The sequence below is a fragment of the Rattus rattus genome, chromosome 4, assembly GCF_011064425.1.
Source record: "Rattus rattus isolate New Zealand chromosome 4, Rrattus_CSIRO_v1, whole genome shotgun sequence".
Classification (NCBI taxonomy): domain Eukaryota; kingdom Metazoa; phylum Chordata; class Mammalia; order Rodentia; family Muridae; genus Rattus; species Rattus rattus.
In genome coordinates, this window is record NC_046157.1 from 143818640 (window position 1) to 143845944 (window position 27305).

The window sequence follows — 27305 nt, forward strand, 5'->3', positions numbered from 1 at the left end:
TTCCCACTGACATGTTTTAATTCATGAGGCCAATATTTGTCTTTTACATATTGATAATTGCTCTTTTCTAAAGGACAATGGACTCATAAATATGAGAACTTTAAAGTATTATGTATTTAAGTATAAGTCTAGAAATATATGGTATAGTTACTCAGTTAAGACATAAATTATTTAAATAGTTATAAATATGGCAAGCAAGCTATGAAAATTATGTCCAATAACAAGTTAAAAAATACTGCCCTCCAAAAGACCCAACAAGCAGCTGAAAGAGTCAGATGCAGATATGTGCACCAACCAATGAACAGAAGCCGCTGACCTCTCGGGTTGAATTAGGGAAAAGCTGGAGGAAGCTAAGGAGTAGGGCGACCCTGTAAGAGAACCGGCAGTCTCTAACCTAGACCCCCAAGATCTCTCAGACACTAGATCACCAACCAGGCAGCATACACCAGCTGAGACGAGGCCTCCAACACATACACAGCAGAGGATTTTCGGGTTTGGGTTCAGTCAGACAAGGTGCACCTAACCCACAAGAGACTGGATTCCCCAGGAAGGTTAGAGGTCTCGTGGGGTGGATGGGGTGGGGGCATCCTTGTGGAGACATGGGGGAGAAGTATGGGATGTGAAACTCTTGGGGGGTGGACTGGGAAGGGAATAAAAATAAGTGTAAAAATAAATAAATTTTAAAAAAGTGTTCTCATTTATATTTTTTAAAGGACAAGCCAAAGTGATAACCGTGTTTCTTTGCTAAACAGTGCATGCTATAGCTAATTAAGAATACGTTCACATGCACAGATGAACACACAGCTTTTCACACACACTCACATATGTTTCCTGTGGTATTTTCTTCAGTCCCTGACATCATCTCCTTCATATCTCACTTGCTCTTCTGCTCTGCATATTTGAATTATCATCTTATTATGTCACGAAATACTTGCTTCTGTATAATTTGTTAGAGATACCTGCAGTAAACCCTGAGCCATCCTTGCTAAAGAACAAGTCATTTTGATCTTAATTGCTGAGAATCCTGTGACAGAACTGACTATACCTACCTTTTTAAAGGTGATCATTCATTACTTCTATGTCATACACCATATTTTCTTTTCATTTCTTGTCAGTCTGTTGGATAGTGGGTGTTCTGTGTGCATCAGAAATCATTGGACTACTGGTTTATTCCATTCAAAAGCATTTTCCTATATGACTTTCTCTGTTTTTTTATGTATATCAACATGCACTCTTCATTCAGTCCCCTTCTCCCATTGACCTCCAAACTCATGTGTCTAATTGCCTCCTGCTATTAATACCATCTCCTTTATTCTGGTATATTCTCATTGTCAGAGCACTGAGTTGATGGAAAAACAAGGCTAATTTTCTTTATAATGTTCCACCTTCTTTTGCAAATAGTCAGATTTTTATCACAAGCAAAACTGTAGATGAGGGGCTAAACTACCAGCAGGATTCTTTTAAGATGATGATAATGGAGATAAAGTTATAAAAGATAAAAAAAATCAGAAAATATATAAACATTTATTTTTATGACAGTCATAAGTTCACAATTGAGTCATGTCTCACTATATGGAGGAGACCTCTTCAGACTAAATATAAACTTGAGTCCACATATATTAATTTTAAGTGCATTGATTTAATGTGTTTGAATTAAGGATTTTTTGATAGTCATTTTATATTGAAAAGCTTGTGAATGTACCTTTAATGTGTGTTTTATATTTATTGCTCAACCAGTCTTAGACTAGGAAATTGCCAAAGAATTATCATCACTCATATCCCTAGCCTGTCATGTCTTTGTATAATATTCTGCTAATTTGAGCACAGACTCACTTTTAATTTAAGTCAAAAGACATAGGAACACTGAAACACAAAAGAGTAGGATCTACAGCTGTGGCATCAACGCAGTAGGGAACTATAGATGTTGACAACTATGAGAAAACTATCACATAACTAAGAACTTTGAAATGAATACCCAGTTACTAGGCAGCAAGTATTGTTCTAAGTACTTGTCTACAAGTAACGTTGACCAACCTAGCCTGTGAGTCAAGGATCATAGAAATCCATGAGGGTAAAGAGATACATAGGCAAATGGACAGAGCGAATTCAAGAACGGAGGGATTGTAAAGTTGTAGATGTTTGCAAATGGCCTTATTCTAGTGAAGTACATGCAGTGAAGAACATGGTGGTGTTCTGAGGATTGCTTTAGGATGCATTCTCTCTCTCTCTCTCATCCATATATATATGTATATGTATATATATATATATATATGAATGAGAGATGTTAAGAAATAAGATACAGAATAAAATCAAAGGAGAGTACAAAGGAGAAGACAGAAGACAGTGAAATATAGGTGTCAAAAACTTAACTTTTGGCTTCTGAAATGTGTTGTCTATCACACCTATACTACACTTCAAGAAATTAGAGCAAATTTCACCACAGAATGTGTTATTGGTAGAGAATTTACAGGTGAAAGCAGAATCTTACTGATCTGGAGCTGGAAAGATGGGTGACTGTCCAGACAGCCCCAATATTCACCTACTCAACATGACCTTTTTATTTTTTTTTTCATGGACGAGTTCTTATCCTTATTGTCATAGCAAGCATGAAAATGACCTCCTTTCTGGTCCAGCAATCTGGATTTGCTATTCTAACAAATTATTAGAGAATTTCTGCAAATATCAAAGTATTCTACTCAGGGAAACAGAAATTTGTGGAGTTGAAAGATTATTTGGTGCAGCCTGATTATGGGAGGAAGACACTCTTTTAGTTAGAGGCTGGGATTCAGTAACTAAACTTGGGACAAAAAGAAGCTTGGCTTAGTAAGATTATTCTCTATTCAAGAGTTAGTGAGTTCCCTGCACCCAAATCCCATGGGGAAGAGAGCTGACTACCTATGAATGCAGACATCCTGAAACCGCAGGACAGACTGCCACCTCTGCACACCTCTGCCAACATCCCTGGTCCAAAGGGAAAGTGCACAGTGCTTCCGGACACAGGGATATAAGAACAGACAAACGTTGGAACCCGCGGTTCTGTTCTGTGCCAAGGACCGAACTGAACTGGCCAAACAGCTCCCTGCACCCAAATCCCCATGGGGAAGAGAGCTGGACCCCCAGAAGTGTGGATACTCCTGAGAAGTCAGAGGAGACCACCCTTTGCCCACCATCCAGACCCAAGAAGGAATCGCATAGTGCCAACTGTGCCCACTGAGTGCAAAGACCTACACAAGCAATCAGGGGAAGAACCCTTTGATTCCTGCCCATGCCTAGAGCTGGAAGACAGTCTTCAGAAGGGCCAACACATCTGAAATCAGAGCACCTGTTCTCAAAAAAAGGCTGAAAGAAAACAGGAAAACACTTCTACAGGAGTGCTGATACAGAGGCCTACAGCAAGGTCAAGTCACTCTCAGAAACAGCAAGACAAGCAAACACCAGAGACAACCCAATGGCTAAAGGCAAGCACAGGAACCTAAGCAACAGAAACCAAGACTACTTGGCATCATCAGAGTCCAGTTCTCCCACCAAAGAAAATACTGGATATCCAAACACACCAGAAAATCAAAATTAAGATTCAAAATCCCATTTTTGATAATAATGGAGGACTTAAAGACATAAAGAATTCCCTTAAAGAAATATAGGAAAGCACAAGTAAACAAGTAGAAGCCATTAGAGAGGAAACACAAAAATCCCTGAAAGATTTACAGAAAAACACAACCAAACAGGTGAACAAATTGAAAATGGAAATAAAAACAATAAAGAAAGCACAAAGGGACACAACCCTGGGTATAGAAAACCTAAGGAAGAGACAAGGAGCCATAGATACGAGCATCACCAACAGAATACAAGAGGTAGAAGAGTGAATCTCAGGGACAGAAGATACCATAGAAAACATCAACACAACTGTCAAAGATAATGTAAAACGCAAAAAGCTCCTAGCCCAAAACATACAGGAAATCCAGTACACAATGAGAAGATCAAACCTAAGAACAATATGTATAGAAGAAAGTGAAGACTCCCAACTTAAAGGGCCAGTAAATGTATTCAATAAAATTATAGAAGAAAACTTTGCTAAAGAAATAGATGCCCATAAACATACAAGAAGCCTACAGAACTCCAAATAGATTAGACCAGAAGAGAAATCCCTCCCATCACATGGTTAAAACACCAAATGCATAAAACAAAGAAAGAATATTAGAAGCAGTAAGGGAAAAAAGATCAAGTGACATATAAAGGCAGACCTATATGGATTACACAAGACTTCTCACCAGAGAATACAAAAGCAAGAAGATCCTGGACAGATGTCATACAGACCCTAAGAGAACACAAATGCCAGCCCAAGTTATGTATCCAGCAAAACTCTCAATTAACATAGATGGAGAAAGCAAGATATTCCATGACAAAACCAAATTTACACAATATCTTTCTACAAATCCATCCCTACAAAGGATAATAGATGGAAAACTCCAACACAAGGAGAGAAACTACACCATACAGAAAACAAGAATATACTTTCCTTGCAATGAAACCAAAAGAGAGACAAACAAACATAATTCCACCTCTAACAACGAAAATTAGAGGAAGCGACAACCACTATTCCTTAATATCTCTCAACATCAATGGACTCAATTGCCCCCTAAAAAGATATAGACTAACAAAGTGGATATGTAAAAAGGACCCAGCATTTTGCTGCATGCAGGGAACACACCTCAGAGACAAAGACAGATACTACCTCAGAGTAAATGGCTGGCAAAAACTTTCCAAGCAAATGGCCTGAAGAAACAAGCTGGAGTTGCCATTCTAATATCAAATAAAATTGACTTTCAACCAAATGTCATTAAAAAGGATAAGGAAGGACACTTCATATTTGTCAAAGGAAAAATCCACCAAGATGAACTCTCAATCCTAAATATCTATGCTCCAAATGCAAGGGCACCTATATTCTTAGAAGAAACCTTACTAAAGCTTAAAGCACACATTGAACCTTACACAATAATAGTAGGAGATTACTATCATCAATGAAAAGAACATGGAAACAGAAATTAAACAGAGACACAGAAAAACTAACAGAAGTTATGAACCAAGCAGATTTAACAGATATTTATAGAACATTGCATCCTAAATTAAATGGATATACCTTCTTCTCAGCACCTCATGGAACTTTATCCAAAATTGACCATATAATCAGTCACAAAACAGGCCTCAACAGATACAGGAAGACAGAAACAATCCCATGCCTCCTATCAGATCACCACACACTAAGACTGCTCTTCAATAACAACAAAAGACAGAAAGCACACATATACATGGAAGTTGAACAATGCTCTACTCAATGACAACTTGGTCAAGGAAAGAAAGAAATTAAAGACTTCTTAGAATTTAATGAAAATGAAGATACAACATTCCCAACCTTATGAGTCACAATGAAAGCGGTACTAAGAGGAAAACTCATAGCTCTGAGCACCTGCAAAAAGAAACAGGAGAGAGCATATGTCAGCATCTTGACAGCACTCATAAAAGCTTTAGAACAATAAGAAATAAATAAACCCAAGAGGAGTAGAAGGCAGGAAATAATCAAACTCAGGGCTGAAATCAAAAGAGTAGAAATGAAGAGGACTATACAAAGAGTCAACAAAAGCAGGAGTTAGTTCTTTGAGAAAATCAACTAGTTTGATAAACCCTTAGCCAGACTAACCAAGGGTCACAGAGAGTGTATCCAAATTAACAAAATCAGAAATGAAAAGGGAAACATAACAACAAAATCTGAAGAAATTAAAAAAAATCATCAGATCCTACTGCAAAAGCCTATATTCAACAAAACTGGAAAATCTGGAGGAAATGGACAATTTTCTAGACAGATTCCAGGTACCAAAGTTAAATCAGGAAAAAAAAATAAACCATCTAAACAACACCATAACTCCTAAAGAAATAGAAGCAGTTATTAAAAGTCTCCCAACCAAAAGGAGCCCATGACCAGATGGGTTTAGTGCAGAATTCTATCAGACCTTTATAGAAGACCTTATACCAATACTGTCCAAACTATTCCACAAAATTGAAACAGACAGAGCACTACCAAATTCCTTCTATGAAACCACAATTACTCTTATACTGAAGCCACACAAAGACCCAACAAAGAAAGAGAACTTCAGACCAATTTTCCTTATAAATATCAACGCAAAAATACTCAATAAAATTCTTGCAACCCGAATCCAAGAACACATCAAAACGATCATCCACCATGATCAAGTAGGCTTCATCCCAGGGATGCAGAGATGGCTTAATATATGAAAGTCCATCAATGTAATCCACTATATAAACAAACTCAAAGATAAGAACCACATGATCATTTCATTAGATGCTGAGAAATCATTTGACAAAATTCAACACCCCTTCATGATAAAGGTCCTGGAAAGGCTTATATCTAAACATAGTAAAAGTAATATACAGCAAACCAATAGCCAACATCAAACTAAATGGAGAGAAACTTGAGGCAATGTCACTAAAATCAGGGAGTAGACAAGGTTGCCCACTCTCTCCCTACTTATTCAATATAGTACTCCAAGTCCTAGCCAGAGCAATCACACAGCGAAAGGAGGTCAAAGGGATACAAATTGGAAGGGAAGATATCAAAATATCACTATTTGCAGATGATATGATAGTGTAGTTAAGTGACCCAAAAAGTTCCACCAGAAAACTACTTAACCGGATAAACAACTTCAGCAGTGTCAGGGTATAAAATTAACTGAAACAAATCAGTAGCCTTCCTCTACTCCAAGGATAAACAGGCTGAGAAAGAAATTAGGGAAATGATACCCTTCATAATAGTCACAAATAATATACAGTATCTTGATTTGACTTTAACGAAGCAAGTGAAAGATCTGTATGAGAAGAACTTCAGGTCTCTGATGAAAGAAATTGAGGAAGATCTCAGAAGATGGAAAGATCTCCCATGCTCATGGATTAGCATGATTAATATAGTAAAGATGGCCATATTGCCAAAAACAATCTACAGATTCAATGCAATCCCCATCAAAATTCCTACTCAATTCTTTATAGAGATAGAAAAAGCAATTTTCAAATTCACTTGGAATAAGAAAAAACCCAGGACAGCGAAAACTATACTCAACAATAAAAGAACTTCTGGGGGAATCACCATTTCTGACTTCAAGCAGTATTACAGAGCAATAGTCATTAAAAACTGTATGGTATTGGTACAGAGACAGGCAGATAAATCAGTGCAACAGAATTGAAGACCCAGAAATGAACCCACACACCTATGGTCACTTGATTTTTGACAAAGGAGCCAAAACCATCCAATGGAAGAAAGATAGCATTTTCATCAAATGCTGCTGGTTCAACTGGAGGTCAGCATGTAGAAGAATGCAAATTGATCCATTCTTATCACCATGTACAAAGTTTAAGTCCAAGTGGATCAAGGACCTCCACATCAAACCAGATACACTCAAACTAATAGAAGAAAAAGTGGGGAAGAGTCTTGAACACATGGGCACTGGGGAAAATTTCCTGAACAAAACACCAATGGCTTATGCTCTAAGATCAAGAATTGACAAATGGGATCTCATAAACTACAAAGCTTCTGTAAGGCAAAAGGACACTGTGGTTAGGGACAAAATGGCAACCAACAGATTGGGAAAAGATCTTTTACCAATCCTACAACTGATAGAGGGCTTATATCCAAAATATACAAAGAACTCAAGAACTTAGACCGCAGGGAGACAAATAACCCTATTAAAAATGGGGTTCAGAGCTAAACAAAGAATTCACAGCTGAGGAATGCCGAATGGCTGAGAAACACCTAAAGAAATGTTCAACATCTTTAGTCATAAGGAAAATGCAAATCAAAACAACCCTGAGATTTCACCTCACACCAGTGAGAATGGCTAAGATCAAAAACTCAGGTGACAGCAGATGCTGGTGAGGATGTGGAGAAAGAGGAACACTCCTCCATTGTTGCTGGGATTGCAGACTGGTACAACCATTCTGGAAATCAGTCTGGAGGTTCCTCAGAAAATTGGACATTGAACTACCTAAGGACCCAGCTATACCCCTCTTGGGCATATACCCAAAAGATGCCCCAACATACTAAAAAGACACGTGCTCCACTATGTTCATAGCAGCCTTATTTATAATAGCTGAAGCTGAAAGAACCCAGATGCCCCTTCAACAGAGGAATGGATTAAAAAACATTGGTACATCTACACAATGGAGTATTATTAAGCTATTAAAAACAATGACTTCATGAAATTCATAGGTAAATGGAATGAACTAGAAAATATCCTGAGTGAGGCAACTCAATCACAGAAAAACACACTTGGTATGCACTCACTGATAATTGGATATTAGCCAAAAAGCTTGAATTACCCAAGATGCAATCCACAGATCAAAGGAAGCTCAAAAAGAAGGATGACCAAAGAGGATGCTCCCTCCCTTCTTTAAAAGGGGGAAATAATATTTATAGGAGGGGATATGGAAGCAAAGTTTAGAGCAGCGACTCAAGGAATGGCCATTCAGAGCCTGGTCCATATATATATATATATATATATATATATATATATATATGTATGTATATATATATGTATATATATATACATATATATAAAACACAGCCACCCAAACTAGACAAGATTGATGAAGCTAAAATATGCATGCTGAAAGGGACTGGATATAGATCTTTCCTGAGAGACACATCCAGAGCATGTCCAATACAGAAGTCAATGCTAGCAGCAAACCACTGAACTGAGAACAGGATGCCCCTGGGGGAATAGAGGAAATATTGAAAGAGTTGAAGGAGCTTGCAACCCCATAAGAACAACAATGCCAACCAACCAGATCTTCCAGGGACTAAACCACTACCAAAAGACTATACATGAGCTGACCCAGGGCTGTAACTGCATATGTAGCAGAGAATAGCCTTGTTGGGGCACCAGTGAAAGGGGAAGCCCTTGTTCCTGCCAAGGTTCGACCCCCAGTGCAGGGAAATATGGGGGTAGGCAGTAAGGGGAATGTATGGAGGGAATACCCGTATGGGGGAGGGGGAGGGGATGGGATTAGGGCTTATGGACAGGAAACCAGGAAGGGGAATAAAATTTGAAATGTAAGTAAAGAAATATATCTAATAAAAAATTTAAAAAAAGAGTTAGCATCTAGGGTCAAGAAATTGAAATGTTTCTTGCAATAAAATGATGCCTTTGATTGGGGGAAGAGATTTCATCCAAGGCTATAGAAAATAACTGATCATATTACATTATTAATATAGAAATGTTAAGGTATTTGATGTAGAGAAGGAGAAAGAGAAGTTCAGTTTAGGTAAATAACATTCTCTGTGAGGCACACAATAAGGTCATTTACTCATAATAGAGACTTGGATTAAAAAGCTTGAGAGCCAATGTGGAGGCTGAAGCGTCTCACAGAAGTGAAGAAAGCTGAGAAAAAGCAAAATGGTTAATACGAAATGAGAGGGTCCTTTTGTTTATTTAAGTTTTATTTATGAAAAGACAGAACTACCAATTTGAGTATTGTTTGTATATGTTTACATGTATGTGCAATTCATTTCCTCTGGCAATGTTCAATATTTAATAATGTAGACATTAGGTAGGTAGTTACGGAAAAACCCATATCTGAGTGATTTTTTCTAAGTGAATATGTGGTGGTTTGAATAGAAATGACACACATAGGTTATTGTATTTGAATACTCAGTCACCAGGGTTGTGGCACTATTTAAAAGTATTAGAAGGATTAGGGAGTGTGGCCTTATTTGAGTAGCATTGGTGGAAGAAATACGCACTGGGAAGTGGGCTTTGAGGTTTCATATAGCCATGGCAGGCTCAGTCTCTCTTCCTGCTGCCTGTGGATCTGGATGTAGAGCTCTTAGCTACTGCTCCAGCACTGGCCCACATACCACCATTCTCCCAACCATGACGATAAATGACTTCTGAAACTACAAACCCTAAGTTATGTGCTTTCTTTCATAAGAGTTGTCATGGCATGGTGTCTCTTCACAGAAGTAGAACAGTGAATATGTGGTTAGGATCCAGGAAATGAAGGATGCAGTGTGGTATTAGTTCATATGACCCACGATATCCCCTGGCATGGACACTTAGTGAGAAAGGATAGAACCCATCAAGAACAAAGGGAAAAATCTTCATTGAAGGATAAATATTCTTCTGACTTTAGCTGACTTATGTCCCAAGACTGTGAACATGAAAGCCTAGGTACTTGGAGGCTTGTCAGACTGAGGCATGCTGGAATTGTCCTTGTTTATTGGAGATGGTTAAGTCAAAGTTAAAATGCAGTACCATGACATTGATGCCAAAGTGACCTGAGAATGAAAGAATGGATGTTAAAGTAGCCTGCAATTCTAGGATTGGGATAATCAGATTGGGACCTGTAACATTATAATGAGAATTCTCATGAAAATCATGTGGCAAATTCTAAGAATTATTAGGAATTCAGTGGAAGAAAGCTACAAGATAAAGGGAATTCTTGGACATGATTGCTATTCCTTTCACTGAGACAAGCCATTCAGAGATATATTTGATACTTTTAACAAAGTGTATGTTGTCCCCCCCACACACACACACACAAATGCTGTCAAATCCTAGTTTTCATAGAAATTTCTCCCTCAAAACATGGGGAATTTGCTCAGCCAGTGGGTAAGGAGAAAGGGTAGAGACATAAAAGAGCCTCTGGGAAGGAGGATGACTTAGAAGAACAAGTGGCAATGGAGTTGAACATAATGCTCTCTTTAGTTTAGTAGTGGAATATTACTGGCGAGGACTGTTATGAGAGGTCACTTGTTTTATCTCATTAGGTTGTTTAGTTGCAGGACTAGCAAAAGGCAGAGGTAATATCCTATCAAGTGTCAGACATTAAAAGATAAAATATTTCAAAGTCTTGCCCAATCTAACTTTGCTGAATGATGACTGTGGTGCAGCAAAGTTCCTGCTGCAGCCAGTACTGTGGTGAAGGCTGAAGGTGAGCGGGTCCTCACTGGGGACTTGAGCTGTATAAAATGGGGAGAAAAGCAAGAGCAACGATCAAGTCAGCACTCTGCAAACATTGTTATGTTGACTTTTGTTGCATTTGAAAAGTAAACAAGAGCTATTGCATATAATTTAGGAATAATTAAAATGTACATTAATATTCAACTTCTATTGTCCTGCTTTTCAAACAAAGACTTTGTTCTTGGTTTAACATTGTGAGTATTAAGATTTGTAGTGCTGAATATAACCCTTAGGTGTGCAAAATTTCTTTCATGTACTGATGATTAAGATTAGGGCACACCTTTTCTAAAGGATCAGTAATTAGAATCAGCAAATATACCATAAGCACTGTTATGACAGATAAAGCATGGTGACATTGGTGCTTACTTACCCTTATTTTCCTCCCAGTTTACACGTTTATAAAACCATTAACTAGAACGTGTTTATGAATATGTATACGTGTGTGTACATTTTCATATTGTTGAAGATAGAGGGCTTGCAAGATTGTTAAGAGGGTCAGCTGCCTCACTGGATTTTTCTTTTTTCATTGCTCTTCCTTATCTCTTGCAATCCTTCTAAACCCTGAACATTTCACTGCCAACAGCGAGAACATAGGGGAAAACAAAAACGAGCAGGCAAGCAAACAAATATGTTAAGTAGGTTATTCTGAAAAAAGAACAAGGGGCAGAAGCTCCACTTCTCTGCTGGGCAGAGTCTAGTCTTCTCAACTGTGGCATTTAATTATTTGGGTGTTTTAGAACAGTATTTTTCTCTGGCAATTCATAATTCCTACCCTTCTGTTATAGAATAAGCACTACCAGTCTTGCAGCTGAGAGATGGCCTCATGAGGCAGGTGATGAAGTCAAACAAGGAGAAACCAGAACTAGAAATAGTTGGATGATGTGGGTCAACAGTCTCCAAAAAATGAGAGTGTCAGCAGGGGTGGGTGGAGATGGGGAAGAGAGCTGGGCAGAGGTCATGCAGAGAGTATGCAGTTGTTTCAGGGACCCAATTGATGGATTCTGCTCTTTGAGAAATCATCAGGACAAGGCAAGGGCATAGAATGAGAAAAACTTCAGCCTTGGCATGACAGCAAGGCACGTAGAAAGGCAGATGGACCAGATGACAGGAACAAAGATGTAACAACACAAGGAGATGTCTATTGGTCAAAGTGAGGCTCAAAAATAGAGCAAAGTTACAAAGCCCATGTGATAATGAGTGGTCTATGCAGATGAACCACAAGCTGTCCAAGAAAAGTATTTGTTTGTGGAATGATGTAGGATTAAACACAGCTGGGACTAAGTTCCAGTGCTGGATAGTTGACAGAGGTAATCCTGGTGAGCTGTCCCTACCAAGTCCTCCTCCTGAAATGTCATTCCATGCTTGTTAAAGTGTATGATTGTTACAAAGCTAATTAAAACAAAAGAACACTAGAGGAAATCTTCATATTATTTTGGTGATGATTTATTAGACATTGACAATAAAAGAATAAACTACAGATGAATTGGACCTTACCAAATTAAAATGTTTTCCACTTTACTCAATAAATATGCATACTTATTATATGCCAATTAAAAATATAGGTATATTTTGAATGTATATGTAGAGCTGAGTTTTAAAGAAAGCTGGTTAGATATTTACCTGAAATGGAATGTGTGTTTGCTTGGGAAGAAGAGGCTACATACTTTATCACAGTTTAGCACAGAACATGCTTGACCTTAAACATTTTTTTCTTTCTGGCATCTGGACATTTGATATCTAAATGTCTTTAATGCTATTTAGCCTAATAATGAATATTAGTTCATTCATTCATTTGTTCATTCATTCATTTACAGAAGTAGACATAGGTAAAAGGATTGCAACAAATTCATGACCATCCTACACTTCTGCCTGAAAAAAATGTTTCTATCCGTTGATGCACTGTTCACATTACCAACATTTTGAGTTACAAATAGCAGGTAAAAAAACTATGAAATTTCTACATTTGGACAAAAAAAATGGCTGGGGTTGTTTAAAGATTGAAAACTTGCTTCTTTGGACTATAATGTCAAATAGAGTAATCAATAAAAATGTTGTAAAATTTCCTTTGAAAATTCTGTTTCTCTTTGAAAATAGACAGCTTATAAGAATGGCACTCCATTCCTAAGGATGAGAATAAATGAAGTACAGAATCATATATTTGCGAGCATCAGCAGAGCAGCGTGAAGAGGAAAGGGTTTACTCAGCTTCTCCTTCCATTCGTCGCCAAAGGACTTTCGGACAGACACTGGAGCAGCAAGGGAACTTAGAGGCTGGAGATGGAGACGGTGCAGAGGTCATGGAGGGGTGCTGCTCATGGGCTTCCTTTCCATGGTTTGCTTAGCCTGCTTTCTTCCAGAACCTAGTACCGCCGTCCCTTGGATGGCACCACCTACAATGGGCTGCCCCTGCCCCATCAATCACAAAGTAAGAAAATGCCCTGCAGGCTCCTCTACAGCCTGATCTCAAGGAATTATTTTCCCAGTTGAGGTTCCGTCCTCTCTGATGACTTTAAATTGTCTCAAGTTGACATAAAACAATGTAGCACACAAGTACTACAAGCACACAAGTACACAAGATTGTGCGGTGAGAGGACACAATCTAGAGTGTCAGGCTGCAGGGAAGACAGCACCTGCCCTACAGACTCCACTGTATCTTCACATGAGAGATGGGATGGGACTGGGAATGTAAGTGATCTCTTCATATGGCCTCATTGAGGTAACAATTGTATCTGCTAGAGGAGGGATAGGAAACCCTCTTGTCTTTGCTTTCAGACAAAGCTCAACGGCTGCTGGAGAATATACAGGCACAAAGTCAATTGGCGAATAAGAGAGGAGCAGCGAAGATCCTTCAGTCTCACATCCTCACACTGATCTCTCCTAGAACACCCAGCCGTTTGCCACAGAAAAAGTCAGGGTACTACTTTCCAAACAGGAAATGCCATGTCCAGCTTGGGTGTAGCAAGTATTTAGAGGGAGAAAAGGTGTTTTAGGAAATCGTGATGCTGAAGTTCAGCTGCACAAGACTCTACCACTGAGGTTTAAGGGAACTTGGTGGGTTTACGGTATTGCAGGGGGAACTGAATCACAGTTCTGTCAATCAGTTTGGCAGGAGAAAAATTCTATTGATATTGCAATCTTGAACCCAAATCTGCCAGTGAGAAACAGTGAGGGTTCTTATCCTGTGGTGGCTGAATTGAATCTTTAGGGAAGTAGCTCCACTCCAGACTTTCAACTGGTTGGTATGAACCATCCAGTTACAGAGACAACGTGTCCTATTTATTGTCCTCTGATTTCTGACTTAACATCTAAACCTATATTTCCAAACAGCATCCAGACAGGTATTTGACCAAACTGCCAGAGACCATAAACTATTCAGGTTAACACAAAAGTCTCTATTGCAATGAAGGTCAGAAAATGACACTCAGCAGAGGACCCTGAGTTGTGAAAAAGAAGACAGTGAAAGTAATCAACTTCTCAAAGGAATATCCAAGTCTTAAGCATATAAGTCTGTATGCTTAGAGCAGGAGATTTATGCAGTCCTCAGGCAGAACATGTAAAAGGAAGCACATTGTAAATATTTTGGTAGTACTATCAACCATTTTTTTATAATTACCATGTTTATAACACATCTAACATTGGAAGACTCAACTTTTTTTTCTGGAAAGCCAAGCTTCATAATTTTGAGCAGACTGAACAACTGTGATAAAGGTGTCACTTAAATGTATCTTGAGGACAACGAATTGAGTTAAAGACGACAGCTACAAATGGCTGCAGACTTATTGCTACATTTATATGACACTCTGCAAAAGGAAAGACAATGGAGACAGAAAAGAGGTCCAGAAGGCAGTAGCTGGATTTACAGCACTGGAAACTGACTGAAAAATGTATAGAGAAATTAGAGGATTGCAGTAATCTTCTATATTATAAATTCCCGTGGCAACTGCAGGAATGTGTTCATTTGCCAAAACCATCAAATTATACTTTTATTAAGGTTTTAAACTTTTATTTGTTTGTTTGTTTATTCATTTTTATACTCCAGATTTTATTCCCCTCCTGGTCTATCCCCTCTCCCCATGTCTCCACAAAGATGTCCCCACCCCACCCACTCCACCAGACCTCTAAACTTCTTGGAGTCCCCAGTCTCTTGAGGGTTAGGTGCATCTTCTCTGACTGAACCCAGACCTGGGAGTCCTCTGCTGTATACGTATTGGGTCCTTATCTCAGCTGGTGTTTGCTGCCTGGCTGGTGACCCAGTGTCTGAGAGATCTCAGGGGTCCAGGTTAATTGGGACTGCTGGTCCTCCTACAGGGTCATTCTCCTCCTCAGCTTCCTCCAGCTTTTCCCTAATTCAATCAGAGAGGTCAACAGCTTCTATTCCTTGGCTGGGTTCACATATCTGCATCTGACTCTTCCAGCTGCTTGTTGGGTCTTTTGGAGGGCAGTCATGGTAGGTCCCTTTTTGTGAATGTCCCATAGCCTCAGTAATGCTGTCAGGTCTTAGGGCTTCCCCTTGAGCTGAATCCCACTTTGGGCCTGTTGCTGGACCTTCTTTTCCTCAGGCTCTTCTCCATTTCTCTCCCTGCATTTGTTTCAGACAGGAAAAATTATGGGTCAGAGCTTTGACTGTGGGATAGCAACCCCATCTTTCACTTGATGCCCTGTCTTTCTGCTTGAGGTAGGTTCAATAATTTCCCTCTCCCCACTGTAGGACCTTTCATCTAGAGTCCCTCCATTTTAGTTCTGAGAGTCTCTCACCTCCCAGGTCTCTGGTACATTCTAGAGGGTCCTCCCAACCTCCTTCTGAGGTCATCTGTTTCTATTCTTTCTGCTCACCCTCAGGGCTTCAATTCTTTTCCCTTACTTAATACCAGATCATGTTCCTTCTCCCTCTACCCTCTTCCCCTGTCCCTCCCTTATTCCTACCTCCCCACTTAATTATGTTTTTATTCTTAGATAATTTATATCAGAATAAATGTGATAATAAAAGCAATTTGGAGTAAAACTGTTAAATTATTGGTTTATGAGTGTGTGAATGAAGGTATAAGCCTTTATGAAGATAATTTAAAAGCAGAAATGAATCCATTTACATGGGATAGCATTTTAATGGGAAATATTTTCATCTTATTTAAGCTTACAAATTCCTTAGTAAATTTATTAGTGAAATAACTCAGAGAATCAAGATGATTATTTTGATAGATTTTAAAAAACAGATGCTTGAAAGATCCTTGTTTGAGTATCAGAGACACTGTAAAATGTATAACCTTGTTTAACTGAGTGTAAAATGTGAGAAATGTCTGAAAATATAATATTTACCTTATACTAATATTTATTTGTTGTATTATAAATATTAATATTCATTTGCTAATTACTGAAATTAGTTTAATGAACACTAAGTAAATTGCTCTGAGTTTTGCTATATATGCTATCTTATATATGTAGTATTATGTCTTTATGTAATTATTATGACTTTTATATTTCATTATTAAATTATTTATATTACCAAATAGCCTCCTTAATATAATCTCTAATTATGAAAAATAATGATATTAGCTTTATGTAATTGTGTTTTTAATTTGATATTTATAGCTTTATTTTGTAAATAATTATTAAATGTGTGTCATGGTTTCTTACTAGGCAGAAATATAAATAGACAAATATAAGAAATTTTGTCTGTCTTCTTACAAATATTACTTGTTTATTTAGAGCATTCCTATATTGTATTCCTATCAAATGACGCCTTACATAAGACACAAGGTTTCACTGAGCTCACAATCAACAATGAAAATACAACAACAAAGTAATTGCAATCATTTATACCTTTAATAGGATTACTAGCCTCAACTTTACAAATTCATCTTTATGAGGTCCACAAGAATATCAGCCTTCAAGATAGGCACCACCTTACAAAGAAAGATGGATAAATTAGTCTTCAATCAAATGGGTTCAGGGAGCAAACAAGTATTTCTATCCTAGTAGCTGACAAACAAATTTCAAACTAAAACTAAGCAGAAGAAATAAACGGCAGTGCATTCAAATCCAGGGAACAATTAACCAAGAAGACATTATGATCCTATACGTTTTTTTCCAATTGATAGCTAAAAAGATTTTTTTATAAATGAACCCTTACCACTTCCCTGGTTTTACAATTTTTTTTTAAAAAAAGTAACATTAAAATCTTTGTTGGGATTATGATTATTCAACTTGATATCTGCTATAAATCAAACTGTACATTTCTCAGGAAAATATGCAATTTTAAACCCCTTGATTTAGAATATGACTTCCTTGGGAAACACAGTCTTTAAGCATGTGATCAAGTTAAAATGGGGTCATTGGAAACCATTATGACTGGTATGTTCACATGAAAGAAAAATTAACAAAGAACAGCACACAGGAGAACCTCTGGAAACAAGATTGGAGTATCCTATCCACAGCCAAGCAGTAAGCCACCCGGTCTGTGGTACTTGGTAATGAAACTCCTAGCAATTAATACACCATAATTGTAAGAGTTTAGCATGAACAGTGAACATTTACAGAATAAATAAATGAAATGTCTTATATAAAAATCTCTGTTGGGGTCTGTATAGAATCACATGGACTTTCCTAAATACATAGGCTATTCCATGGTTCATAATTAACGGTGCCCTAATTGGAATCATAACAGTGATGTCATCTTGTTTTGCTTCAGCATCTTTCAGTGTAGGGTCAGGGAGGAACACCAACGATTCTTCACTTCACTTACTCTGCTGCATGACTGTCAGTGCCCACAATGCAGGCAAGAAGAAACCAATGTTCTTGAAGCCTAACACCTGACAGACAGATTTTATCATGTATTTAACATTACAGCATTCTTCCACATTATCAATTTATAGATGCATCCAAAATCCTTTTGTAATGATAAAAAATATTGGAACTTTCATCCAATTTCAAGAATTTTTAAGGTGCACTGCAGAACTTATTTATTATATCATTGAGGGTTTTGTTCAATGAGTTTTAACCATATTAACTCTCTCTCCCAAATCCTTTGAGACTCATCTCAGACTCTACTCATCCAACTTTGTGTCCTTTACTTCTTTTCCACCCATCAAGACTAAGTTTTGCTGCCAGTATATTCATAGACGTGTGACCTTCCATTTGGAACGCTGTCTGCACAATATTATTAAGACTTCCTCTGTATTTGCTCCTGCCAATGCTTGGCCCTCTAGTGTAGGAGAATGTCAGGGCAGGGAGGAGGAAATGGAGGATGGTTAGGGAGGGGGAGGAGGGGGAACACCCTTAGAGAAGAAGGGGGAGGAGGATGAGATAGGGGGCTTATGGATGGGATAGCAGGGAAGGGAATAACATTTGAAAAAAATAAAAAAATCCAATAAGTTTAAAAAAATAAAAGAGGTCTAGAGAGATAGTTCAGTGGTTAATAACACCAGCTGCTCTTCCAATGAACCTTCTATAACTTCAGTCCTAGGGCATTCAATGCACTCTTCTGCCTTTTGTTGGTACTTAACATGTAGTAAAAGCAAAACACCCATACAGATAACATTTTAAGAAATAATTTAAAGAGAATGTAGGATACACAGGGCACAGAAATGAGGGATAAGGAAAGCAGAGGCAATCTTTTTAATGACATTTCTAAGGTGGTCACAATCCACCAGTGCCTAGGAGGAGGCATGGGCACAGTTGTAGGGCACGATAATGCAGTATCACCTATATTTCATCACCCTGGATCCTTGGTTACTACAAATATTTGTTTACTTTAAGAAGACATCCTCTGTAAGCAATTGAATATTCTAGACATACTCTAGTGAGAAAGGAATGCTTTTAAAGGACCTATAACTAAGGAATTTGTACATTTTAGAGGCAGAGGCAGTCAGCACCACTGTTTTGGTCCATGGGGTGAAAAGTCTAAGCAATAGGTTGAGTATCTGCAGATCTATGAACCTGTCTCCAGGCACCATCTCGCTGCATGAGCAGCTGAGCATTTTATGCTACATGGTTTTATATACAATCTACGCTATGTCATTAAATTGCTGCAGTTCTTTATGGCTTAACAAGTTTGAGAAGTTATATTGCACATTTATACTCTAAAGAAATCCATTTCAATAATAAAGTTTATTTGGAAATTTCATGTTTCAGCAATTTACAAGAATTCTGTTTTGTTATGCATATAAAAGTTTGGATTCTGCATTCCTTTAATATATTAGTGACACAGAATTGATTTTCTTTTAAAATGTAAAGTCGTATTTCCTCCAGGTTTATCATGATAAATCTCTTTCCCAGAAGGGTATTTAGAGATATAATCTACATAATAATAATAATATCTACATGTAATACAGGTAGAAATGGGAGAATTAACATCTCTGAAATTATTTGATCTGAGTTTACATGTATAAGTCCGTACAGAAATCTGAACATGGAATCAATTTCTCAGATGTCATCAAGCTAATGTCATTTTTGTGATTGCTTAAATATTGACCACAGCTTTAGTACCTTCCTTAGAAACTTGTTAGAAATAAAAATAATTAATAATCTATGTCCCTAAAATTCAAATACGCCCAGTAAAATTCAGCAGATTTTTTATTATAAAACATAATTTAGAGCTTAAGAATCATATATTGAAAACAATGTAGGTTCTGTGCATTAATCTTCATTTCTGATTTTGTGCATAGACAATGTCCTCAGACTGAGGGTTTCCAAGGACTGATGGAGACGAAATGAAGTGATGACATCTCTAACTTTGTCACACACTGGCCGTCACTGTTGACACTGGTTAGGCCAACCTGAGGAGCTGTGGTGGCCCAGCACATGGTCTCCAGGGGATGCTTCCTAGGATAAGAAATGGGAGTTAAAAATGAGTCAAAATAGTGCACTGACACATTCAGATACAATACGTTGAATTCAGGAACGATAACCTGAGAAGTACAATGGGAGGACATGGAGGAGACGGAATTTTTCTTTAGTCAGGCCAAAGTGAACACAGAGGACAGATGATGTATGTCTGTCTGTAAATGGAAACTACCTAGTCGGAAGTGCTTCTGCTTAATCACAAATTCACAAGAGCAAGAGACAGGAACTAAACTCCAAAACTGCCGCATTGTCTCTTTAATTTTGTGCACTTATCTTTCGGACAAAAGTATTGCAAGGGCTATTTTCCTGAGTATGGAATGCACCAGTATTCCAATATGAATATGAGAGAAATAACGAAGGCCTGTCTTGTTGACATTCTATTCCACTTCTGTCTGCCCACCTTAGATAAAATAAATCAGATGACTGTGAGAGCATCCGAACAGCAACCTCCTGCAATTCTGTGCGACACTGAGAGCTGTGTCCCCGAGGCTCTGTTCCCCCATGCAGAGGTGAAATCAGTTAGGGCACAAAGAACTTCAGAGATATTCAAGTTCTTGACTTACTATCTCCCCCAGTTCTACCAAATTCAGAGGGAGATAAAAGGCAGTTGCCATGGCCAAGTCTCCAAGGACAGCACTTCCTCCAACCTCCTCTTGGATTCATAGCTCATGGTACTCACTAAAGCATTCAATGTCTGAAATAAGACCCCATCTCCAAATTACTAAAGCCTCCATTGTAACATATGTCAGGCATTCTCTTACTTGTGGCATCATATACATATGTGCGAGTGTGTGTGGTTTGCGTTCATTTTGTTGCCCTGAGCAAGGTGAGAAAATCTCACTGCAAAGATAGAAAAGAGTTTTCAACCAGGATGCTGGTCAACCATCCCTTTAATCCTGCTTATTTATATCCTGTACTCTCTTGTCATCTGAGAGTCCTATTTCATGCAAGTTTATGAATTTACATAAAAACAAACCCCAGTCTTCTATCCAGCATCTGTGACCGTGTCATAAGACCCAACTCTGCTCCCCTCTTTCCACTATATATCATGGTGTGCACGCAAACTAAGCCTTCTCATGACACAAGACCACAAGACTGCCTCCTTCCTTTTTCTTCCTAAGAGTCCTTGAGAGAACATACCTTTCCTTTCTTGTGTGCCTTAGACTCAACCCCAGATCCTACTAGTCTATGTTAAGCCTTTCTTTCTCCTATCAAATCCAGCTCTACCGGAATGTTCTGCCGTCTGCTACTGTTAAGATTAGGATATGTCCCTAAAAGTTGTTATGTCGGAAGCATAATACTCAGATGCTTACATTGATGGTAATTGAAGGTGAGATCTTTGCAAAGATTAGAATTATAGAAGGGCATGGGAATGTGGATTCCATAGAGGCATTTGTGCCTCTAAAGCAAGAGGAGGAGGATTGGACCTTGCAAGCTACTCCTGCCTTCTCTTACATCACATTATAGCAGAGTACCCTCACCGGAGGTACCTCCTACACCTTAGGTGATCCAGACTTCAGGACTGTGAGAAATACTTTACACTTATTAGTTATCTATCTGTTGGAGTAACACAGACTAAGAAGCTTGGACTTTTGAAAAGAACTCTTCACATTTTCTTTAGCATAAAGTAGGTATAATAAATATCTTATATAGAATATAAGATAATTCATAAAATGTGCCCAAGACAATTAATATTATGTAATGTTTATTTAATTATTTTTAGGTTGCTGGTCTTAAATCTTCTATCCTCTCATTAGGGAAGACCAGAGAGTTTACTGGGAGACAGTTTGCCTCCCAGGTATATTCATCCAAGTCCAAGTCCCTGGACTGTGCACATGCTTGGAATAAGGGAACTATGTTGAAAGTGGAGAGTGATCAAGGTGACAGAAGACATGGTTAGTCAGGAAGACAGAACTTAGACATTCTGAGCCACTGGCATGAGCTCAGTGAGAGCTGGACTTTCTCAGGTTCCAAAGATGAGTATAAGAAAGATAAAATTCACATTTAATTCACTATATTTAAGGCAGTTTTCATGTCATCAATACAAAGTGAAGAGAACCTAACATGGAAAGATAATTTAACTCAAAACACAGTCTTATTTTATGGACTGTATTTTAATCTAGTATAAAATCTCATTCAATTAGATTGGTTGTTTCCAATAAAAGCCAGTCTATTATCTGACTCTTACTATTTTGCACCAAACTAAACAAACCTGGACTGAAAAAATTATAGTCTTGCATACTCATTTATCTACTTTAATGATATTATTAATAGGTTTGATCCTCAAGAGAATATTACAATTCAGTAAAAATGGCAAAGGTCAGAGCAAGTTTTGCAAAATAGTTACATTAATGTCCAGAATTATGAAATGTTAAGAAGTATCTTTTTCTCAGAGTCTTTTCAAGTGCTGTCAGCAGCTAAATTCCCACTGATTGTGTGTGTGTGTGTGTGTGTGTGTGTGTGTGTGAGAGAGAGAGAGAGAGAGATAGAGAGACAGAGAGAGACAGAGAGAGACAGAGAGAGACAGAGAGAGAGATTGTATAGCATTAAGAATTACATCATATGTTACTTTATATAACATCATAATATTGTATAGGTATATGTATAAATAGATTTTCTGAATAGCTTTCAACTGATTTTAACATATTTTTACAATGTATGCTCTCTTTAAATATAAAAGGCAAAACTAATTTTCCAAATAATAATCTTCAACCTTCTTTACAACATCAGAAGTTAAAACAGGTGTATAATTGCTAATTACTGAAAAAATAATTCATGATTTATCTCATTTCAAATATTTTGCTGGCTAATGTTTCGCCATGTGTGCCTTCTTTTACTCAAATATCCTTAAGATATTCTTATTATGACTAAAGTTTCAGTTTTCAAATAAGTTTCAGTTTTAAAATAAAAATATAAGTAATTGTGAGTGATTATAAGTCTTATACATTATTTGCCTTTGATATGTGTTTTCCTTTTTGTTTGATTCAGGGTTTGTTTGTTTGTTTGTGTTGAGACAAGATCCCACTCACTGTGAGGCCCAGGCAAGGACTGAATTGTGAACCCCCTGGGTGTGCAATAGCATATCTGACTGTCTGCCCTTCAAGCCCCATTGGTAGGAATGGAAATTCTTACAAGAAAGCGTTTGCTACCTTCATGTGCTTTCGTTCTTACTGTTGTACTTGCCGCCTTCCCAACTCCATCGCCTTCTAGAATGTGCAGGTGGACATCAGCTCTTAGGCGATTTTGCTTTCTTTCCCATCCTTCCTTTGTTTGAGCTATTTACAAAGTAACGTGTATCTCCTTTGTTCCTCTGTATCTCCTATGTTCCTTTGTTTGAGCCATTTACAACATAACATGTATCTCCTCCAACTGTGCTGTATGCTGGATCTGTGCCAACAAACAGGGTCCTAGGTTACTTAGTTGTTTTTCTGTTGCGCTGGTAGGACAACATGACAAGGCAATTTATAAAAATGCACTTATCTGGGGGCTCCTAGATCCCAGAGTGTTAGAGTCTGTGGTCCTTATGGCAGTGAGTTCAGCAGCGAGCTGGCAGACGTGATGCTGGTACAATAGAGAGAGCTTAGAACTGATGCCCATATGGGAAGTGGGAGCTCACTGAGAATTTCATGGACTTTTCAAACTTCCAAGCCCATGGCAGTGGTACCCTTCCTCCCAGGCCACACCATCTAATCCAACAGCTAGAAAACACTCAAACAGCACAAATAGTGCCCTAATGTGTGTCTTGGGGTGGGCATCATTCTCATAGCGTTTACACAATGAAAGTATTTTAACAATCCTATAAATTAAAAGTTATCTAAGAGGGCTGCAGAGCAAATTAAGTAATAACCATGAAAAAAGTTAGAAAGAGCAATTAAACCAAAAGCCCAGCATAGCAAAATGTATTCTCAACAATAAAAGAACTTCGAGGGAATTCACCATCCCTGACCTCAAGCTGTATTGCAGAGCAGTGGTGAAGAAACTGTATGGTATTGGTACAGAGACAGGCAGGTAGATCAGTGGAATAGAAATTGAAGACCCAGAAATGAACCCACACACCTATGGTCACCTTGATCTTTGACAAAGGAGCTAAAACTATTCAGTGGAAAAAAGACAGCATTTTCAACAAATGGTTCTGGTTCAACTGGAGGTCAGCATGTAGAAGAATGCAAATCGATCCATTTTTATCACCCTGTACAAAGCTCAAGTCCACGTGGATCAAAGACCTCCACATAAAACCAGATACACTCAAACGAGGCGTGAAAGTGGGGAAGAGCCTCGAACACATGGGCACTAGGGAATATTTCTTGAACTGAACACCAATGGCTTATACAACAATCAACAAATATGACCTCATAAAATTGAAAAGTTTCTGTAAGGCAAAGGACAAAATGGCAACCAACAGATTGGGAAAAGATCTTTACCAATCCTAACATCTGATAGAGCGCTAATATCAAATATATACAAAATTGAACAAGTTAGACTCCAGAGAAACAAATAACCCTATTTAAAAAATGGTGTACAGAGCTAAACAAAGAATTCTTTACTGAGGAATATCAAATGGCCATGAAGCACTTAAAGAAATATTCAATATCCTTAGTCATCAGGGAAATGCAAATCAAAACAACCCTGAGATTCTACCTCACACCAGTCAGAATGGCTAAAATGAAAAACTCAGGTATCATCAGATGCTGGCCAGGATATGGAGAAAGAGGAACACTCCTCCATTGTTGGTGGGTTTGCAAACTGGTATATCCACTCTGGAAATCATTCTAGTGGTTCCTCAGAACACTGGACATAGTACTACCTGAGGCCCCAGCTGTACCACTCCTGGGCACGTACCCAAAAGGTGCTCCAAGATATAACAAAGACACATGCTCCACTATGTTCATAGCAACCTTATTTATAATAGCCAGAAGCTCGTAACATCCCAGATGTCCCTCACCAGAGGAATGGATACAGAAAATGTGGTACATTTACTAAGCTGTTCAAAACAATGACTTCATGAAATTTGTAGGCAAATGGTCAGAACTAGAAAATATCCTGAGTGAGGTAACCTAATCACAAAAGAATACACATGGTATGTACTCACTGATAAGTGAACATTAGGCAAAAAGCTCGGAATACCAATGATACAACTCACAGACCACATGAAGCTCAAGAAGAAGGAAGACCAAACTATGGATGCTTCAGTCCTTCTTAGAAGAGGAATCAAAATACTCACAGGAGGTAGAAGTTGGGAGGACAAAAGGAGGGGGAGGAGAAAGGGGGCCAGGATCCTGTATGGGAGGAGACATGAATGATACACAGAAGGTCAGGAAATTGAACAGATATGTGTAGCAATGGGGGATGAGGAACTGGAGGTAGCCAGAGGTTAGGCAAGGTCCCCAGTTGGGAGATGGGGCCACTCACTCATCTACAAATTTTTAACCCAGAATTGCTCCTATCTAAAGGAAGTACAGGGACAAAGAGTAGAGCAGAGACTAAAGGAAAGGCCATCCAGAGACTGTCCCACCTGGGGATCCATCCCATGAATAGACACCAAACCCAGACCCTATTGCAGATGATAAGACGTGCTTGCTGACAGGAACCTGATATAGCTGTCTCCTGAGTCTTTGCCAGAACTTAACAAATACAGATGTGGATGCTCCCAGCCAACCATTGGACTGAGCATGGGGACTCCAATGGAGGAGTTAGAGAAAGGACTGAAAGGTCTGAAGGTGTTTGCACCTAGAACCCCTTAGGAAGAACAACAATATCAGCTAACCTGACCCCCCCCCTCAGAGCTCTCAGGAACTAAATCACCACCAAAAGAGTTCACAGGGATGGACCCATTGCTCTAGCAGCATATTTAGCAGCAGATGGCCTTATCTGGCATCAGTGAGAGGAGAGGCCCTTGGACCTCTGAAGGCTCGATGCCACAGTGTAGGGGAATGCCAGGGCAGTGATGTGGGAGTGCATGGGTAGGTGAGAGAGCACCCTCATAGAAGCAGGGGGAGGGGATATGATAGGGGGGTTGCAGAGAGGAAACTTGGAAAGGGGATAACATTTGAATAAATAAAATACCCAGTAAAAGAAAAAAAAGAATGAGTTTAAAACTATTGCTTATGACATGGTTTCCACATAAAGTAAGATAATATAAACTTAGTCATGGTAAAAGCTTTGCCTAATTACATTTACTTTGAAATAATCCCTTCTTTTATGCATATATCTTATTCATATCGAATTAACATATGTTGATAAATTAGTAGTACAAAGAAACTGTAAAATATTTTTTCTGTGTTATGGGATGTGTCATCCTAGGTATTTGATTTTGCTTTCTGAATACTGGTGAATCCTTTGACTAGCATATGAAATGTTATACTTTACAAGTTTCATGTATATTAATTTTCCTCAACCTAATAATCTCTAAGCTGTCAAAAATTCCAAAGAATTGCATTGTAAATTTTTGCAGCCTTGTTAGAAATCAGAGATGAGTGACCTTACCATTTTCACCCTGCCTATCAACTACAGCTCATCTTTATCAAGCTTAGTTTCCTTATTATTTTTGTTCTTTCTTTTGGCTTCATTTTTCAATCTGCTCTTCGAGTGCTAATTAGGCTTAGGCAGCTCTCCTGTGTGGGCTGCTCCTTCCTCATTTTTCCTATTCATTGCTTCAGGTTTCATTTGGCCTCACTGCTAAGGTGTTGGAAATGTCAGGTTCCATGGGAAAGCGTCATGTAAAATAAGTGTTCTCTCTTCTCACCATCTCCTCCCTGACAGTATAAAGACGTGAGGCCAACAATTAGAAGACAACCAACTTGTTGACCTTTAGGCTTGTGTTTTATCTCTGAACTTGCTGCTGCCCAAACCATCTATTCTGAACAGTAAACATTTGGCACCCTTTGCAAAGGGCACCAATAATTAAGATTGATATAATTTTTGTTTATACTTTTATATCATACCCATGACAGTTCTCAAGGAGCTGCCAACTTGAACAAAAAAGTCTGTTTATTCACTCCCTGAATCTTAAATCTTAATAAAAAGAGAATAGTGGTTTGGGGAGGTCAGAAGTGACAAGGTGTTCATAACCATGAGTATGTGGGATTTAACCTTGGTATTTTTAGGTAGGCCTCATGGTATATTGTGCTTTGGGACTTCATGCTACTTCTGGTGACTCATAGATGGGTATTGTAAGGCAAGCTCATCAATTACAACAATATTCATTATATTCTCTGTGATTGGGTCATGAATGAAGTTTTTAAGCCCTGTGAAATATTAAATCCTTAAAATCTGTTTTTATCTCATGTTGCTTATAATAATAACAAAATTGTTTCTACATACAAGAAGCAAAGAGTTTCTTTTCTATGACTTTCTTAAGATTTATTTTTATCATGACACACAAAGATGAATTTTTTCCAGGCAAATGTTTTATTACTCAATATTTCCATGAAAATAATAAACATAT

At 38.2% G+C, this 27305-nt stretch overlaps 1 protein-coding gene across 1 annotated transcript in view; it reads left to right on the plus strand.

Moving 5' to 3' along the window:
* The window catches only part of Spag16 (sperm associated antigen 16), a 523611-nt gene that overhangs the window by 250734 nt on the left and 245572 nt on the right, over positions 1-27305 (plus strand). The window contains 1 exon segment of the mRNA XM_032899754.1: positions 10972-10982. Coding sequence (XP_032755645.1) covers positions 10972-10982 — 11 coding nt within the window.